The 20,208-nt window shown below is 37.7% G+C and overlaps 1 protein-coding gene across 9 annotated transcripts in view; it reads left to right on the top strand.

Annotated features, from left to right (window-relative positions):
* Window positions 1–20,208, top strand: part of pleca (plectin a) — a 150,623-nt gene that overhangs the window by 74,563 nt on the left and 55,852 nt on the right. The window contains exon 1 of one of the 9 annotated variants that reach the window (XM_079829005.1): window positions 9,702–9,842. The exons of 5 other annotated variants lie outside the window; for them this stretch is intronic. In XM_079829005.1, coding sequence (XP_079685131.1) covers window positions 9,803–9,842 — 40 coding nt within the window. In that variant the 5' untranslated portion in view covers window positions 9,702–9,802. Of the gene's footprint in view, window positions 1–9,701; window positions 9,843–10,404; window positions 11,983–20,208 lie in introns of those variants that run through there. 3 more of the 9 variants (XM_079829003.1, XM_079829011.1, XM_079829008.1) reach the window with 3 other exon arrangements.

Here is a 20,208-nt window from a genome sequence, read left to right as displayed (position 1 = left end):
TTTGGCTTATTTGTATGAAGTGCGTCTAATCATTTTATGCTGTCATTGACTGATGAGATATGCCTGGTTGAGACTTTGCAGATCAGCGTGATTTAAGCACACTTTCTTCGGGGGGTTTAGACTACACAAGGTTTTTGTTTACCCAGCTTCACCCTAAATCAGTTTCAGCGTCAGACAATGACTTACAGATGGACTTGCGCACTACTTGTGGCTTGGCTCCTGAGAAAAGCATTGACTGTTTTCACTTGGGGTGCGTCTCAATCAACTCCCTAGCTCCCGATCTCGTGAATCAGTATATAGTGTTCACGAATTCGGGCACTGGTAAGGACGGTAAAGGATGCTGGCTCACTACACATTGGGAAACTCTTTTTCCAGCGACATGACAACGTCCTCATTGTACATCATCACTACTGGTATTTATGAACAACAGCAGAGCTGATATCTTTCTGACATTACTTGTAATATTATTTAAAGTAGATTATAATAAATACTTTGCTTGTTACATGTACATGCAACATTTCAGACGTAAATAAATTATAAATGATAGCTAGATTGTGTTCATTATCTGTCTAACGATGTATGTTTATCCTGAAATATAATAAAATAATGTTTTCTATTTTTAAAAACATATATTGCGTGTCGTTATCGGTCGAGTTGGCTCACGTAATTTAAGTTTTGCGCTTCAAAACTTCCGTTAAGGGAGCATAGTGAGCATCGATGCACCATGGGTTTGGTGGTGCATTGTGGGACTTTTTAGGGAGCGATCGTTTGTAGTGCACTGGAAGGATTCTGCGATTGAGACTTTAAAATGTCTGACTCCCTGATCAGTGCCCTGACTACTGAACTAGGGAGCTGATTGAGACTCTTGGTAGATGTTAATTTTGTGTCTGTTTCTCAAGAGGAATCGATTTGCCTTCACCATTTTTCTAAATACTATTTTAACCAGTTTTAAAGGTCCCATGGCATGGCATTTTTCTATTATTTTATAATGTTTCCTGAGGTGTACTTATATTGTTAGTATGATTTTTACATCATAAAATGTCATAATTTAGAAATACGGTAAAAGGCATTTTTTCTATACTGATGTTTGCCCTCTGGCTTGAATGCTCTGTTTCAAGGGGCGTGTCTGCTGTGAGACTTCAGTAAAAACGCCCACTGTTGTGATTGGCTGACATCTTTGCATTTGAAATGAGTATCAGATCTTGTAGCGGAGGGGGCGTGGTTTAACGAGGTCTACGAGGCACCCAGGCACGAGCCTGCCAGAGAGACGGATGGACCTGAGTTCACTTCTCATCAGTTTCTCTCAGCACGTCTCAGTTCAGTGAAATGTTGAAGATATTTTAAGTGACAGTTCAGTGAAATGTTGAAGATATTTTCCTAGCATATACATCAGGTTATTAGTTTATTTCTAGTCGGAGGGACTGTCACTCATGTCAGAAAGTTAGTAACTTTAGTCAATTATGGATCAGTGCTGACTCGAGACTCGAACAGTTTAGAACGATTCAGTCCGATTTGGTGAACTGGTTCGACCGGTTCACTAAAAAGAACCGGTTCAAAAGAATGATACGTTTGCGAACCGGACATCACGGACAAGAGACGGAGCGATTGCTAACAAACAAAGTTATATTGTACAGAGTTGTGAGAGCGCTGTCAGCGCAATTTTATTGTGTTTGTATCTGAGAGTTCTGAATAAACACGAGTCCCAGTCACGCCGAGTCCGTCTTCATCCTTATTCTGCCAACTTTGTAACATGTAATGTACCATTACAGCTGTCAAGTTGAACGAGTTACGAGTAAGTGTTGATTCTAGCATTATTTTTAGATATTTTCCTATAATAAGAAAAGCGTCAGTGACGCGCATTGAGTACACAGCGCAAACAAAGACACAACAGCAGTAACTGAATGTAATCCAGTTTATTGTGGTGATAGCTGGCTAGCATAGCCCAGAGACCCTCACGCTTACCCCCCTTCTGCTTAATCTTGCGCCACATAAGGCGCCTCCGCTGTGGGCCAGATGCAGTACTGGCGGTCGGTGATGTTGAAGGCCGACCGGTCAGTGCAGCACGAGCTTCGGCGTGCGTGAGGTTTATCTCTAAAGATGTAGCTCTGCCGATGTTGAGCAGAACTGACTGTTTGAGTTACTCACGACTGTATGCACATTTTAGAGCAGATAGACGCGACGAGGACGTACAAAAACACTGACTCACAAGATAGAAAACACGAAAACACTGTTCTGTTGGGAGAGAGAGAAGCCACAGTGTGTGCACGAATAATACAGTTCTGTGTGAACTTGAATAATTAGCTACACATCAGAAATCATTGATCACAGATTAGAAGGAACTGAAAAAAGACTTCTGTTTTCATTTGTACATCCAAACACTGAGAAACTGCCAGCATTCACTCGTTCACAAGCCATGATCTCTCGAGGACAAATATAGCGCTTGCATGGGCGTGCCAAATTCTCTGGGCGGAGGAAAGGGAGGTAACCGTTCCTGTTATGACGTCATAACAGGGAAATTCCAGATCAGCTCGTCTGTGCTGTCATTTTTTTCAAAGGCAGAGAAAGACACCCAGAACTCGGTTTACTCTGATCAAAATTTCTAGCCACTTGGAGACAATATTCAGGCTAGGAGAACTCATATTAATGTTGAAAAACCTCATAAAATAAAAATTTCATGCCATGGGACCTTTAAGCAAAAATAACATTTCAAAAGTCACTGAAAATGTAGATTTTCTCAACAAATACCTCACGTACTCCATCCAGCATGAACTTGCATGCTGGTTTTCCTTGTACTGTAATGATACCATGGTAGAGTAATGGTTTTAGTTGTTATTATCATGGTTCTTTGATTTATAGCATGATTGCCATATTTACATACAGGGCTTGACATTAACACCCGGCAGGCGGCAGCCCGCCAAATGCGTGTAGATTTCAGCTGTGGCGAGTAAGGCAGCCACTCCCACTAGCCACTTTGGCGGGTTGAATATAATTTCAGCCAACAGCCAAATGAAATGCCAAGACCGTCGTATCACAAAATTACAATTCAGTTACAATTCTTTATTGATTAACTTGCAGTTAGTGAAGGTGGGATAGGTGGAATCGCGCTGAACGACACACAACAGAAATGTTCTCTCGCGTGCGCTCTCTCTGTTGCACGAGCAAACAGTTCTCCTTGCGCCTGAATAGTCAAATACACACGCACACAGATGTCAAAATGTCCATTGTGTGGAGTATCTCGCATGTTGGTAATGGCTTAAGTGTACGTAAACAGGTGGTTAATAACTGGATATGTGTCAGAATATTACGTCCATGTATTCACCAGCCCAATTAAATACATGTCTGTCATTAATGTTAATCAAACAACTACAGATGTTAAACAAATGTGTACATATTAAAGAATCCTACTGTATCTGACATTTCTTTTTGTAATTTGCTCATTTGCATCTTTGTTCTTTTATATAGCCAAACAAAAATAACTCATATCATATTAAATTTCTCATATTAGCCTATGCTCATATTGCCCACTTGCACATACCAGCCGATATACAATGTAGTCTGAATTTGGGTGGTCACTCTGCATTTGAAGTTTGAAAGGGGTTTAAATCTTCTAAATCAAGTAAAATGACTCAAAATCAAGTAATTTAGGCATAACAAAGTCAACTTTAATCACATCAAATGTAATTTCCAAACAGTAAATTGTGTATTGTGGCCAGTGAAAATGCTGAATGGCTAGTAACTTTGGAAAACCACTAGCCACAGTGGCTGGTGAGCAAAAAAAGTTAATGTCAAGCCCTGTTTACATACCATAGTATTTACAGTGTACTTTAAAGAAAACTATATTGGTGTTATGGTATGTTGTGTCCAAAAACCATCATCTTATGAACTTTTTGTTAGTGTCAGGCTATATACTACAGATTTGAAGCTTCGTCTTTCTAGTGAAACTAACAAAGTAGGTCATGGTAGTTTAGTTATTGTAAGTTAATGTTGTCAACTAATGTGGTCTTGATGGTTTAGAAGTGTGAGCGTTTATCTGGTAGAGATATACCAGCACACTATCAACATATTTACAAACTGCACAACAACATATGCTGGTATTTTCCAGCAGGGAGTGTACCGGTTTTTAGCCAAATTCTGAAATCTGAACATATTGTGAAACTTGAGGTCTTGAAACACTGAATTTAAATGGGAGACATATTGCATATTTAAACCTTGTGTGAGATTTATTATGATAATTCATTCTCTTTTAAATAAAGCTGCGACTAATGAATAGAGATGTTTTTGAGGAACAAGAGTACAGATAATCTCTTCATGAGTTGCAGACAAGGCACAAGTGTCTCTGAAAATTTCAAAATTGTGTTTGAAATCACGAAAGAATGTCTATTGAATTTATTACTGTTATACTCTGGTGACGGGTGTGTCAGGGATTCCTTCGTTTCTTTCATTCTGCACTTTAAATCATTGCAAATATAACCAGCTTTAAACTCCAGAAGGCGATGTGTGTTTTAATAAAAGTCAGCTCTCATTATGCCTTATGCACAATGTATATAATATATATCAGTTTCTGAGATACATACTTACACAGATGCATTATTCAAAGTATTTAATATAACTGTAAAAGTTATGACGTGAAACAGACACCCCTAGTCCAAGTTGTTCCATGAAAAAAATGTTCTGGGTGATCTGTAAGCCATGTTTCTTTCCACACATTTGGAGTTAGGCTTTATATATTGCCAGACACTGCAAACATAGGCACCATTGTCTATATCTCCCTTTGAGAGACTAGTAACGTAGCTGTATTTTCCATCAGCATCCATTAACACGTATGATTGTATATGTACTGTATGTATCATAGCGACGGTTAAAGGGAGATGAAGCAAGAAACAGGGAAACTTGTTCTTTCAGCACTTACGCCATTTACCTTTCATTAGGTTTAATGATCCATTATGAAATACAAGGAGTCGTAATTAGCATCCTCTATTCCTGGTGCATGCTTGTATTTGAGTGACCTATTACTGTAAATGAAGCATATGATGTTGATTTATGAATTTGGCCTTCCAAACAACACATTCTAAATAAGTGTTTCTTAAATTAAAGGGTGCATTTAGTGTTCACCATTTCTCTTATTTTCAGCATACATATCAATTTCAAATAAAATCTAAAATCACTAAAATAAATATTATTATTTATAATTCTTTTCATTTTAATAATTTGTATATTTATTTTTTATTTAATTAAATAACTGTTATCTGATAATGTGATAGTTGCAATTAGCTGTTGTAGTTTAACATGATTACGCCTCCAACTATGTTTTTGCGAGACAAGGTAACGATTCTGGTGCAAAGTTGGTTTTGGTAACATAAGGAGAGATTTATTTTTTTCATGTCTGTCATTTGTTACCTAAGAACATTTTCCTTTCTCTTAAACTTGATTTGGCGCCTCGGAACAAGTAGCGTTTTTCACACAGTGTAAAACAGCTACTGTAGCTACTGTAGTTTTACAACACACTTTTTTAGCATTGTGGCATTCTTCTTTCAAAATGCCTCCTTTATACATTGTATAGTCTTGTGAGAATTTGTTCTTGACTCTGTACACACTAACCCTCTTGTCTCTTTCTTTATTGACTATGAAACCCCTTGGGCCTAAACATACTGTCCAGTGGTGTTGATTGTTTGGTTCTGGCATGGCAGTGGGGGAAAAAACCCTGTTCAAAGTTTCCACTAACAGTGTTTCACCATCCATCAAACTTAACATCCCAAGTCTGATTTTGAAGACAGCCCTGGAGATGATTTCCTTATGATACTTTTGGGTATTGGGCTTTTGCAGTAAATATCAGTTTCTAATTTTAAGAGGTAGTGAACACAACTGTGGCATCCTATTTTATTTTATAATTTTTTTTTTTATTATTATTATTATTTTTATTTTATTTTATGAGTCTACAATGTAATGGGGCCTGAAGTGCTTCTAGTTCTTTAGATCTTTAGATATAGATATAGATTTTATTTTATTTATTGTTTTATTTATTTTATTTTATTTTGTGTGTCTGAGTCTACAATGTAATGGAGCTGAAGTACTTGAATTTAGCCCACACTTTTACTGTATTTTTGTTGCTTTAGTCATTTCAGCTGTGCTAAGTTTGGGTTATTTAAGTTACTAACAAGTACACTTCTGCTGCATTGGCTGTAACAAGGAAATTTAATAAAAAAAAATTATTTATATATAGGCCTACAGTATACAGAAATACATACAAAAACAAATGTGTGTAAAGGACATATACGTCTCTCAAGCAAAAGGCATGTAGCCCCATCCCTATAACTACTATGGCTGATTCAGGACAATGTAGGGAAAAAAGTGCTGCTCATATTAATCTTTTATTTTTCTTTTTTCTTTTTTACTCTGATAAAGTGAACTTCTGCCATGTGTACAACTACACTCTGGCTGTAGTTTCTTGTTTAAGTTTAAGAAATAATATGATAAACAGGTTCAGCTGCACTGTTACTACATTTCAGTACCCTTTCATTCATTAGTTTAATATATGTGCCTCAGGCTTTACTATTCTGAAGAACTGAAAGTGTAACCAGCTTGTAAAGTTATATGAAGTTATGTCATACAAAACATCTCTGTTGGTTTATAGGAACTCAAGTATATCAGACTGCATGTGTTGAGATGACAGTATTACCGTGAAAATCGCATCCTAGCCATTATTTAGTGTATAAGCAATTGAACAAATCAGATGACCTTAATATGGATAGGGTCAGGACTTTGTTCAACTGGAATGTCTGCAGTGACTGCAGAGGGGAAAGAGTGTCTCAGAAATGCAGTGTCCATATGTCAGAGTTCTGACCTTCTGAGCTCTGCAGAAGAGGGGTCTGCGGTGCCCTTTTTAGAGCAAAGACCCCCATGTGGAGGTGCTTAACATGCTTGTGCGGTCTTTCTTCTCTCTGTCTTGCTTCTCTTTCCTCAGGCACTTTGAAGGTAGTAGGTTGACTGCTTTCTTACGTTACAGTGACTTAGGCTTTTGATAAGAGAAACACTTTTTGGAGAAACTGTTTTCACTTTAACTTTTTGTGAAAGGAAATCCTTTTCCAGGAACCAGCGACAGAAGCTGCTTTGTTGCATTTTCGAAAAAGACAAAAGAGCCCGTGGCAAATCGATAACACCCTAATTGAGGCAAAATGAGTGCTGGAATCCTCATGCCGCTCTCAGAGAGACGGGCGATTTATGAGCCCAAAAGGACAGCCGCCCACAGAGAAATCTGAAAATGATGCGTTCTGAAGGGTGTATTAGGGAAACTTTTGCCTTTAAGAGGACAAATAGTAAAACAATCCTTAAAGGGACCCAAAAATGAAAAGTACCCCATGATTTACTCACCCTCAAGCCATCCTAGGTGTTTATGACATTCTTATTTCAAACAAATACAATCAGTTGTATTAGAAAATGTCCTGGCTCTTCCAAGCATTATAATGACAGTGAATGGTAGGCCAAAATTTGAAGCCCAAAAAAGTGTATCCATCCATTATAAACATATTCCACACGGCTCCGGGGGGTTAATACAAGCCTTCTGAAGCGAATCAGTGTGAAAAATGTCCATATTTAACACGTTATAAAGTAAAATATCTCGTTTCTGCTGGACCGCCTTCCGTATTCAACTTACGGGGAAAGCGCGACAATGACGTCGGACGTAGCGTTAGCGTTTCTTCGTAAGTTGAATATGGAAGACGGTCTGCCGGAAGCTAGATATTTTACTTTATAACGTGTTAAATATGGATATTTTTCACATCAAGCCGCTTCAGAAGGCCTTTATTAACCCCCCGAAGATGAATTACTTTTTATAATGGATGGATGCACTTTTTTGGGCTTCAAACTTTGGGCTGCCATTATGAAGCTTGGATTTTTATATTACTCAAGATTGTATTTGTCTGAAAGAAGAATGTCATATACACTTGGCTTGAGGGTGAGTAAATTATGGTATAATTTAAATTTTTGGGTGAACTATCCCTTTAACATAAAATAGCCAAAATTCTATTTGACGTACCTTGCAATCCTTGACAATCTGTTATGTATTATTTATTATTTTTTAACTTTCCATTATAGAATTATAGTTTCTTTTTAGTTTTATTAATTTTAGTCTTATTAGTTTCTTTTATATGTGCATAACAGATGTCTTTAAGGGTTAAAGAACTTTAAAGGCACAGGTTTTTTTTTTAACAACTGTAAAGGTCTTGGCATCTTGGTTCAGTTTTAAACAGCACAAAGAGGTCCTAGGTCATGGCACAGGATGCAGTTTACACCCCCTCCCAGGATAAGGACAGCTGCTTGACTCTATACTGCCACCTCCTGTCCACATATACCTACAGAAACGTTTTTTTTTTAAGTTAAGACAGACCTTTAATTCGTAAAATGTCATGGGGGCGAGACACATTTACTGTCAGAGGCAGTGGACTATTTTAAAAGAAACCATTTATGTTTTGCTCCAGAAGTTTCCTTTTCCCAGGCAGATAAATGACACAGAAGAAGTAGACCTGAGACCAATTAAAGTCCATTCATTTTTCCCCCCTCTCTCTCCTTCTTTTGAAAATGGGCAAGAAACATGCTTGCTTCTGTAGTCTTGATCACATTAAGATGTTGCCAACTCAATCTTACCAAAAAACGTATTTCCAGCTTTAGCGCAGAGTGCAGAGTGAAATAAAGACAAACGGGGTCAGAGAGACGAAAGGGAAACGCTGTCGTCCGTCAAGTCATTTCATTTTAGTAAATCATACTTATTGCTTTAAACAAGCTGTAATGGAGATTGATGATGGTAGATCCTTCATGGAGGATCTGATCCAGAAAGGCCAAGGTAGGCAACATTTGATTTGCATATTTAAAGGAACACTTGAATAAATCAAAATATAAAAGGATTTTTTTTTTATTAAATACAAGTTTCTGATTCTGAAACATGCTCCAATGTAATTTAATTGATTGACATTGGATTATGACTATTTATCTTATAAACTAAACACACATCACTTAATTTATTGCAGTTTACATTGGCACACATCTGCATGTAATTTTTTAATGTATTTAATTGTTTTTTGAAAAGTATATGTTTGGTTGTTATGTGGTGTCAGTTATGGTCAAAAGCTACCCAAATCCAATTTTACTCTAGGTTGTTAGTGCCATTTGCAATATTTCTTTCCTGCAAAGCGTTATTATTTTGGTACATCCACTTTACCGATCCCTGTAGAATTTGAAACTCTGAGGTTTTAATGCAAAACTCTATTTGACAAACCACAGCAGACTTGAATTGCAGTTGCCTGGCAATGCAGATGCAAACCCAGTAGTTGAGGTTCCCATTTATTTTCTAATTCTAGCAAATTTAGGGACGTCCCACTGCTTTATGACTTCAGAGGCATTACACAATGAGATCTTTGTTATATAGGCTGGTTTGCACCATAGTCTTTTTTCCATATACTTCTTGAAAAATAGTAAGAAAATAAATCCATTTGCTATGTTTATATAGTTAAGTGTATAATGAACTTTCACCGTTTCATGGATGCAGTTTCCACAGCGGAAAACATTTGGATTAAATAAAACCCGTGGCCCTTTCTTCTCTCTCTCTCTCTCTCTCTCTCTCTCTTTCTTTCTCTCTTATTCTCCCTCCCTGTTTCCTTCCATGTTTTATCTTTTTTTTTCCCCTCTTCTGACTGCTGTACGCCCCTCTGGGTTTGATCAGCATACAATGTCTTGAGGTCAGATGTGCTACATTAGCAGTTGGTGTCAGTATTTTGCTTGAGAAACGATAGAAGGGCCAATTTTGTTCAACATGAACCTCTGCTGCTGTTGCTGCCGATCTCGACCAGATGGTAGGTTGAAACTGTAGAACTTTTCTCATTTTTGTGGACGATATTAAGTGCATATTAATTGAAACTGGGCACTGAATTGGACCCTTGTTTAGGGGGTCTTGCTTAAGCAAATGGGAACGTTTGTGTCTGATATATAATTTGCATTGCATAACTGCTATTCCTAATAATGCTGTTTTTGTGTACATAGCAATTTCACGTGACTACAGATACATTTTAAGTGTTTAATTTTACATTTATTCAGAACGCATTCCGTTCTGCTGGTGTCCTGCTCCATCTCTACTGAGTATCGCACCTGCTATCCATCTCATGCCTGAGAAATGGATGGCAGGTGAAACTGTACAACACTTAAAAGGAAGTTCGGTCAGAGTGTGGCCTGTAGAGGACGCCATTTTGGTTCTATCCATTAGCAGTTTTCAGTTCAGCCCTGTAAACTAGCCTGGGTGTGGTTTTGCAAGTTACAGCTAATCAAGTTAATGTCTTTCTATTTATAGTTAATGTCTGTCTGTCTGTCTGTCTGTCTCTCTCTATCCCATCCTTTCACCTGCCACTGTTTTATTCCCAGTAACCTGGAAGATAATTTCTGGTAGGTTGTGTGTGTGTTGGCGTGTACGTTTTTACAACCACAGCAGTGAGTGACGGGTATCTGGGGTTGTTGCATACTTACATACCCGACCTGGATTCTCTTCTACTTTTAAACTCTTCCGTCGTCTCATCTATGCATAGCACGAGTCCCGTAATGTGTCGCCAGCTCTATTTGCGGTGTCTTTATTCGGTAGTGTAGAACTGTGACGCCTGCTTGGTCACATGGCCATAGATCACCAAGATGGTCATTGTTTTAAAACGGCGGTGCTTGTGCCAGTTTAATTTTAATGTCATTGCTTTGTACATTGCTTAATGTAATAGTAGATGCGCATAGTGTGGGTGTGTGTTAGTGTTTTATGACTTTGGGTGTGCCATGAGCTATTTGTTTGGATACAAACATTCTGGAGTAATTACCTTTAGCACCACACTTTAAGTACAAGATTACTATAATAGTGGATAACTGCTGTAGTTTCTGCATGTTCTTGTGTTTTCATCCTTTAATAATAGATTTGTTGGTTCAGCAAGAGCAATAGCTCTCTCCTGCAGAGGATAAAATAATATTTTGTCATTTCTTTGTCGGTAGGAAGTCTAAGACATCTATCAGTCTGTTTGGCATTGTGTTGCGTTCCTGCTGTTTAGAAATGAGAACCCATGCACGGGGGCCTTTTAATTGCAGGGGGTGTCTGGAAAGTTACAGCACATGGCTGAAAACATATGGAAGTAATTTTCTGCTGGAAGTACAGTGCTGTTACATAATGAATGAGAAAAACTGCGAAAAAAAATCACTCTAATATGCTATATACAGTTCCATTAAACTATCATGAAAGAAGACAAAATAGTTGATCCAGTGCATTTCTTTTTATTTTGCTGACCAGAAAACCTTGTGACAAGACATTATGTAATATGGTAGATACAGACTCTTATCGACTGCTGAGGGCAAGTGAGTGTGTGTGTATGAGTGTGTGCACTCCCCAAAACAAACCTCACTCATGTATTATTAACTTGAGAGTCGGAGACTCAAGACTGACTAGAGAAGAAAAAAGTTCCTACAATGGATTATAAGAGAACAGCTGTAGTTGCCATGCAGAAACATGATCTCTTCTGAATCATAAGGCTGCAGAGAGCAAATGAGCGAGAGTGCTGAAACGGAGCACAGAAACAAAAAGCACGCAGGCATTGAGCTATTGGTCAAGGCGAGAGAGGTTGTAAAAGGAGGGCGGGAGGTGGAGGAAGCTCAAACGCATAGTCACGGACTGAGAAAGAGAGACAGGGAGAAAAAATAAAAAAGGACAGGAGGGGGGGCAGCTGTCGTTTAGAGCTTTCGTACTAGGAGAAACTTTGTTGCTGGGTACATTTAAAGCCCCCCTGCCTCCTCCCCCTAGCCTCCCTCACCTTTCACCTCCAGCCTGGCTCTGGTGAGCGGAGCTCACAAACTCAATTCCAGGTCCGATGCCGGTAAACCCTTCTGGAACCGTGTTCCCAACCCTGGTTGTTGTGGGGCATGTGGCCACCTTGATAGCCGTGTGGAGATGGATGCAGCGAAGAAAGCAAGGCGAAGGTAAGATGAAAAAAAATTGACGTGCTAAACGCTAGAAAAGGTCACGTATTAGTGTTCTGATTGTATCGGTCAGCGTTTGTCCAGTGTACTGTTGCTCTGTCTGTACACATGTGCTGCACACCCTCAATTTCCCTCTACACCTCCCTCTCTCTCTCTCTTTTTTTCTTGGGTGTGTTGAAACTACAGAGTTAACCCTTTAAGGTCTGACCAGTGCAGAATGACGTTTCGGCTTGCAGATGTGTGTTGTTGCCTGTGGCGAAAGCTCATTCATTTGAAGCACTTTGTTTGGGTTTGATTCACAATTCTGGCAGGCGTTTGTAGTATATCCTGTATTGTGTTCTTTGGTTTAAGGGCTTTTTACTTGATGTAATGCATCATCCCTTTTATTTTTATGAATGTCAATGTCAATGTCCTCCTACTACAGGTTGAAAAGCATACATACGTATATTCAGACGTGTCTTACTGGTATGCCGAGAATGCAAATTGTTATTCTTAGTGTCTAGAAGGAGCCACCTGGTTTCAGTTGTCCTGACAGGGCTAGCCTAAGGCGTTGTACTGTAAGACATTCTGAAAACATTGTTATCAGCTAGTCTTCCATTAAGAGCTGCAGGGACATTTTCCTGTAGGCATGAAGGCAAAGCCCACACCCTAACCTTCAAACCTGCCTTTTATCTGTCAGTCTGTTTAAATAGTTAGAGGTGTGGAAAGGTGACCAGTGTCCATAGGTGTGTCCTCGCTTACTGTCACTTCAGACAATAGTCCTGGGACCATATTCTACCAACGGCGAATACTGACTTGAAAGCCATAATTTACATAATGTGTGTTTATTTGTGCTTTTGAATGGCATATTATTTGCATGTATCAAGAAGTTCTAACGAAATGTCTCTGTCTCACCTCACGTTATCAAGAATAAAAAAAATTCTTAGACAACCTTGCTTTTGATGGCTTGTTGTTTTCATTGGCTCCGTTTTGTTCAGCAAAGGAAATAACTTTTTTTTAAAGATTTATATACTAGTGGAATGACAAATACATGTTATTTTTTGCCGACTTAGTGGCTCTATCCAGAGGTGTCAAGTAGCGAAGTACAAATACTTTGTAGAAATTTTGGGTATCTATACTTAACTGGAGTAATTCTTTTTCAGCTGACTTTTTACTTCTAATCCTTACATTTTCACACAATTATCTGTACATTCTACTCCTTACATTTTAAAAATAGCCTCGTTACTCCTATTTCATTTCAGCTTGTTTTCATTCCGGCTTGTCAACGTTAAAAAAACGAAACAAAAAAGAAACCTATCCGGAAAGAGTAAATTTGAATGTGGTTGGATGAGAAGTATGAACACATACCATTCCGACACCCTACTGGTTTGTACGCAATCCATCGCACCTGCACATGACACAAATCATGTAATGTTCAGTAGTACACACATATGGTTCTTTATGTATTTGCATTGTACTAAAATGCATTCATTTTCAATGAGCATATATGCAGCTGAAACAGGTAGCCTAGTGCATCCCAAATCTTTCAACATTAACATTTTAATATAACATTATAGTCATTATGGCCTTTAGAATTTTTTTTTTGAGAGAGATTTTGTCCTTAAAGGGTTAGTTCACCCAAAAATGAAAATTCTGTCATTAATTACTTACCCTCATGTCGTTCGACACCCGTCAGACTCATAAATGAAGATATTTTAGTTGAAATCTGATGGCTCTGAAAGGCCTCCATTGGCTCAATGGAACGTTACACTCTCAAGACCCTTAAAAGGTACTAAAGACGTCGTTACAAAGTACCATCTCACTACAGTGGTTCTAAAGTAACTTTATGAATCGGCGTTATGAATCAATGAGCCGAATGATGATTCGGATCGCGTGTCAAACCGCCAAACTGCTGAAATTTGGCGATTCAAACCGCTGAATCGACTCGCTGATTCATAACGCTTCGAAGCTTCATGAGGCCGTGTTTTGAAATCGTCATCACTATGTAAGTCGTTATTTAGGTTTATTTTTTGCGCACAAAAACTATTGTCGCCGATTCATAAAGTTATTTTAGAACCACTGTAGTGAGATGGACTTTGTAACGACGTCTTTAGTACCTTTTAAGGGTCTTGAGAGTGTAACGTGCCATTGAGCCAATGGAGGCCTTTCAGAGCCATCAGATTTCAACTAAAATATCTTCATTTCTGTTCCGAAGATGAACGGAGGTCTTAAGGGTGTCGAACGACATGAGGGTAAGTAATTAATGACAGAATTTTCATTTTTGGCCCTTGGGCGTTAGATATGTACTCAGGGCTTGTTTGACTGGTAAATGAGGGCTGTTGCGCTGGAGGACAGGTTACGCTGCATTGAGAGACCTTGGCAGCGTTTACTAGCTTTGCATGTTCCAATGGTCTCGTCTTATATAAACCTGAAACTCCAGTGCGTGTTGTGGACATTTTTTGTAGATGCTCCTGCATTAAAAACATCATCTTATGAGTTGTTTTATTTCCTAACAGATACTTTACTGTAACTATTTCTGAGTATTTATACAACTGTTTAAAAGTTTGGGGTCAGTAAGATTCCTTCTTTTATTCAGCAAGGAGTAGGCTTGCTGAGATAGTCTGTGTTACCGGTGATACACAGTGTTCATCTGCACAATGATTACATCCCTTCTCCACTGTGGCACCGCCCCCCACCCGTGTTTTGATTTTTTTAAATAAAAATCATTTAGTTCACTTAGAGAAACTAAACACATCTTCTCAATTCAGTGTAAGCCAAACGAGAGTCGCAGCACAGATCAGCAGCAGGAGTTTATATTAGGCCTATAGTGTATGCCATGCTCATTCGCTGTGTTAATAATGCCATCTTATTCGTTTTGTTTAGGGATGTACCGATAACAGAGAAGCCGATAACCGATATATTGGCCGATAAACCTAAATCTAAATTTTTTATATAAAAAAAAAAAAATAAAAAATATATATATATATATATATATATATATATATATATATATATATATATATATATATATATATATATTAGTCGCATCATTAAAAGCCATGACCCAAGCACATAATTATAATATTCTCATTATAATTGTATGTAGCCTATATGACAGACTTGCGCTGTACATGTTGTACTTAACCCCTATTTTTTTAAGCGATTTCAATCATATTTCAAGCAATTCAAAATCATTATGGCGGGCGAACAGTGCGCATCTGAAGTGTCTCAGCTGAAGGAAATAATCCATTATTTATCGGCTTTAATATATTGGATTTAATATATCGTCCAAATTTTCTTATGGGGCCGATAATGACATTAAAAATGAACATATATCGGCCGATGTGGTGGTTGATATATCATGCATCCTTAGTTTAGTTCTATGTTTAATATAAGCGAGTTTGTCATTCTGTACATTTTAACGGTTAACCAGTGGGAAAATTTCCTCACCGTCACACATCCCTAGCAAGGAGGCAATGAACAAATAAGAAATGACAGTAAAGACATTTATAATGTTCTAAAAGATTTATTTTTCAAATAAATGCTGTTCTTTCTATTCAAAGAATCCTAAAAATTGTATCACAGTTTCCACTAAAATATTAAGCAGCACAACTTTTTTCAACATCGATAATAATCAGAAATGTTTCCTGAGCACCAAACTAGCATATTCAAATGATTTCGGAATGATCGTGAGACATTAAAGACCAGAGAGTAATGGAGAACATTTCAGCGATGACATCACAGGAACGAATTACGTTTTAAATTGAAACAGAAAATACATTTTTAACTTGTAGTAATATTGCACAATATTACTGTTTTCGCTGTTTTTTTGATCAAATAAATGCAACTTGTAAAAAATTCAACAAACAAAAAATTCTAAAAAAACACAAAATTTGACATACCCTAAACTTTTGAGTGGTATAATTGAGCTATTGTGCTCAAGCTATTGTTCAAACCTCAGTATGTACCTTCTATGCTCTGGGTATACTGACTCGTTTGGGGTTTTATGAGGTGAATTCTGGTGACAGTGCTACCGGTTGCTCTTCACTATAAGCAGGTGATAAGGATTACACAAAAGGTCATGTCAGTTTTAAGAGACTCTGTCGTATGCCAGTTGCGGTTTGTTTGATCACTGAAGGTCTTTCATTTGAGGTGAGTTGAGCACTGGCAATAGTAAAGGGTAGTTGTGTAAGGTTGTGTTTGAATGTCAGCTGGTTGTGGCAAGTTTAAGGAAGGTTATGTTAGGAATTCACCATAGTTTAAATTAAGAACGCTCTTCCTCTGCAGAGTAGACAGTGCCAAGACAGTTTACTTGTTGTGAGTAATGTGTGTATCCTGGATACAACCACAACACCCAACCACCATCATAACCATGAGCAACATGAAGTTCTTGACTCGGGGCTTTAAAACACGTCAGCCATTAGATGTGTGCTCATTTGATCCGTGAGCAAATATCACACAGCATATCCAGTTAATATAGAACTCTGTAAAAAAAAAAAAAAAAAAAAAAAAAACTCTTTTTCTATTTATAGGTGATTCATCATTAAGAATATATTTTCTGTCCCCTTGAATGATGTATGATTTTAATCAAAATTATATCTATATATTTTATTACTATTAACAAAACAGTTATTGTAAATGTAGGTATATCACTGAAAGGTGTATCACTCAATTGTATTGTACTTTGTCTTCTCTTTAAACACAATTATGGTAAAAAATTAAACACTATGGCAACAGCTTTCTTGCCTGTACACAATGGTGTTTTGCTTTGGGGGTTGGGCAGAACTGACAGAACCGCAGTTTCTTTCTTTTTATTCTTTCTGTTTGGCCTAAAACACTGATGTTCGTGGTCATCCAGTATGAAATGTTGACTGAAAACACAGAGGTTTTTCAGATGCTTTCTCTCCATGTTTATGATTCTTTGCAGCCTTTAGCCGCTGCCTAACACAACGTGCTGGATCCTTCTCTTAAAAACGAAATGAACACACTCCCACTAAACGTTTACTCTTTGAATCATTGCACCCGGGAACAATACAAGTAGACACCATTATGACTAAAAGTTTGCTAAGAAGTGTTTCCTACTAAAGCAAGGCGGTATTTGACTTTGGTAAGCATATCCACAGCAGATTGGCAGTGGCCTTGGATGGCAACATGCCCAGTGCATTATGGGTGTTTCCCCAACAGGGAATACAACAGCCTTTTTTCTTTTTTCTGCACTCTAAAAAAAAAAGGTTCTATATGGCACCAAAAATAGTTCTTGGCTCGTAATCATAGGGGAACCTTTTTTAGTACTATATAGCACCATTTTTGGTGCTTCAGTGGTTCTTCAGCGGTTCTTCAGAGGTTCTTCACCGGTTCTTCAGAGGTTCTTCACCGGTTCTTCAGAGGTTCTTCACCGGTTCTTTGACTAAGGTGCTACATAGCACCTCTGAAGAACCACTGAAGCACCAAAATTGGTGCTATATAGCACTAAAAAAGGTTCCCTTATGATTACGAGACTTTTTTTTAGAGTGTATAGTCAAGTACCACCGATTTTTTTCACATTTCTACTACCAAGTCTCATTGAAAGCCCATTTGAAGTACCCCTTTAGCTTTCTCTATAATTTAAATAGAGTGCTAAAATAATGACAACTTTTGAAAAAAGAGGGAAAATTACACATTTTCTATAGAAAACAGTCTATTTATTTTTATTTTAACATTTAAAATTATTTGACTTTTGTTCCAGGGCATGAAATAATCGATAATCTCATGGCAATTTGTAACTATTTCATATTTTTATATTATATTTTTTTAGCGAATTGGTGGTAATTCTTATTAATTCAAACAATCGAATACACACGTTTTCATATGATCTGCTTTCGCCCCAGTGATGGGCGGTGGGGTTAGGGCTGGAAATGCTTACTTTTTATCTAATAATCATACAAATTCAAATGAAATCGTTACCTCGTAGCATAGTTGCGTTTCCCTGTGAGATCGGCTTGAGATAATTGGGTTAATGTGGTTGAAACAATATATGAAGAGGTGATTTGAGGATTTCAAGTAGGGAAGAGTGCTCCATAATGTACTTAAGGAAGAGGTTAGACCTAATTAGACCTCGTAAGGAAGAGATTGTGGTAGCTTATCATTTTATTATCCATAGTGTTTCTCTGCTTTTTATTGTTCCAAACAAGCCTTTAGGGGGGACTTGACCTTTTCATGATGCCATTGTATTGTTCCCATTGACCACACCTAGGTAATATAGATATTTTAGCCTGACGTCGTCATACTCAATTCTCAAATACTCAAAACCCGCCCTGACAATTTGATTGGTTCGAGCATAGATGCTCCACAACGGATCAAGCTCAGACCGAACTTCCCGACATCCAATGTTGTGGGCGGGGCTAAGTTCGGCTGGCATCCAGGCTATAGATATTTAGTATAAAGAATGTTTTCTCCGAGCTACACAAAAATCAAAACAGTCAAATATCTTTCACTGTGACAGATATTTCTCAGTACCCCATAAACTGATGATTAGATAACAGCTCTTCTGAAGATAAGCACTATGTTTTGCTTAGTCAAACAGCCACGAAGAAGGCAGGAAAATATTCAGGAACATTAACATCAGCTTAAATAGAGCTGTATAAAACAGGTTTCCATTTTTAAAGGATAAAGTCTTGTATTGGTGGAAAAATCTGCCACATCTGGCTCATCATCTGTTTACCTTTTGTTGCATGTTCATCCCAGTGCAAGAGAGATTGGAGTTTTGCCATTTTGGACATTTAGTAGGCTATATGCAGTTGTAGTCCAAATGTTTTGGGGTGTGAAAACAAAACATGACGTATTTTAAAAGTGACTTTTTCACTGTAAGATTGTACTGTGTGGATTGTAAGAATGTACTGTGTGAATTCTTGAGGTAAAAGCGGTGCTTTTATTTACACGCGACCGGAGATGCTAGTCCTTGTTGCTAGTGAGTCAGAGTTTCTAAATGCGTCAACTATGAAGAATTCCCTCAAATGAAGTTCTTATGTTGAGTGACTCACAAACATCACAAATCGTCTTTGTGATTTTGAAAGCTTTTGGTTTGAGTCAAAGTCTGTTTTGTTACCAACCCCATTCATCTGTTTTCATTAAATGCATGAATTATATAATGCATTCTTACTGGCTTTTATAAGTCAAGTCTCACTGTAAACCATAGCTCTTCACAACACACATTTCAATGAAGATTTAAAGAAAATAATGTCATATATCTAGAGTGAGGATGCTAGATGAAAGAAGAAATTTCCTAAGGTGAGATTCTTCTTTTGTGAGCATTTATGAAAAAAAAGTGCATTGTGAATGCTGTGAATTGGAAGTGTAGCTGGTTGAAAATCTGAATTCATCTTTCTATTGAGCATGAGCCAGCTCAACGTGTCCCACCTGTACTGACACCGCCTTTGTTTGCATCCCTATTCAAATATTGAATTACCCGCACTCCAACAGTCTTTGAACATCAGTCGCACTACCTCGCAGTTGAAACACATTTCGGTTTGAAAATCTGCAGTAAATGAAAAACACAATATCGTCCAAATATAGCTCTTTGTTGCGGCTTTGAAATCCAGTTTAAAGGTTCCCTTTTTTTCTTGATGGTGTGTCATTTTTATTTTTTATTAGTTAGTTGAAGGTTTATTATTCTAAATAATGACCCCTTTTGTATTTTTTCCTTTTTTAGTTGTCTATATGTATGTATTGTTTCTTCAATTTATATTGTTGTTTTTTATATCTCTGCTGTAAATCACCTTGTTTCAATTTTGTTGTTTTTAAAAGTGATAAAATTGACTTAAATTGGGTTCATCTATTTGCTTGCAATCTGAAATTGTGCGACTGCTGATCCTGCCGCTACGTATGTCAGGACGTTTTCCCGGTGAATTTATGACATGACACCTGTTGGCTAACAACCATATCAGTGTTGGAATTACACAATGATTTTCATGAGGGTCGACTTTCAGGTTTTTTTTTCCGGAGCGCTCAGGTTCCTTTCAAAAGACTATTTGGACGCCTCTAGCACACTAGCCTATATCTAAGCGGCGTATAGGCGTTTTAAACCAAACAGTGAAGCCTGTAACAAAGTGATAATTTGTGGCTTTCAGTCTGACACTAAATGGAAATCGCTCTAGAGGCGTACTGTTGCTATAGTTACCTTTGAACGTGACTTTGGTTCTTGAACTATTATTTAGTAGGCTAGGCTAATAATGTTTATTTAGTCAAGCAAAGTTTAACTTGGCTAACATG

This window comes from Gobio gobio (genome assembly GCF_949357685.1).
Source record: "Gobio gobio genome assembly, chromosome: 11".
Taxonomy (NCBI): Eukaryota; Metazoa; Chordata; class Actinopteri; order Cypriniformes; family Gobionidae; genus Gobio; species Gobio gobio.
Note: the sequence above shows the minus strand (reverse complement) of the source record. Positions and strands in the feature narration are given on the sequence as shown.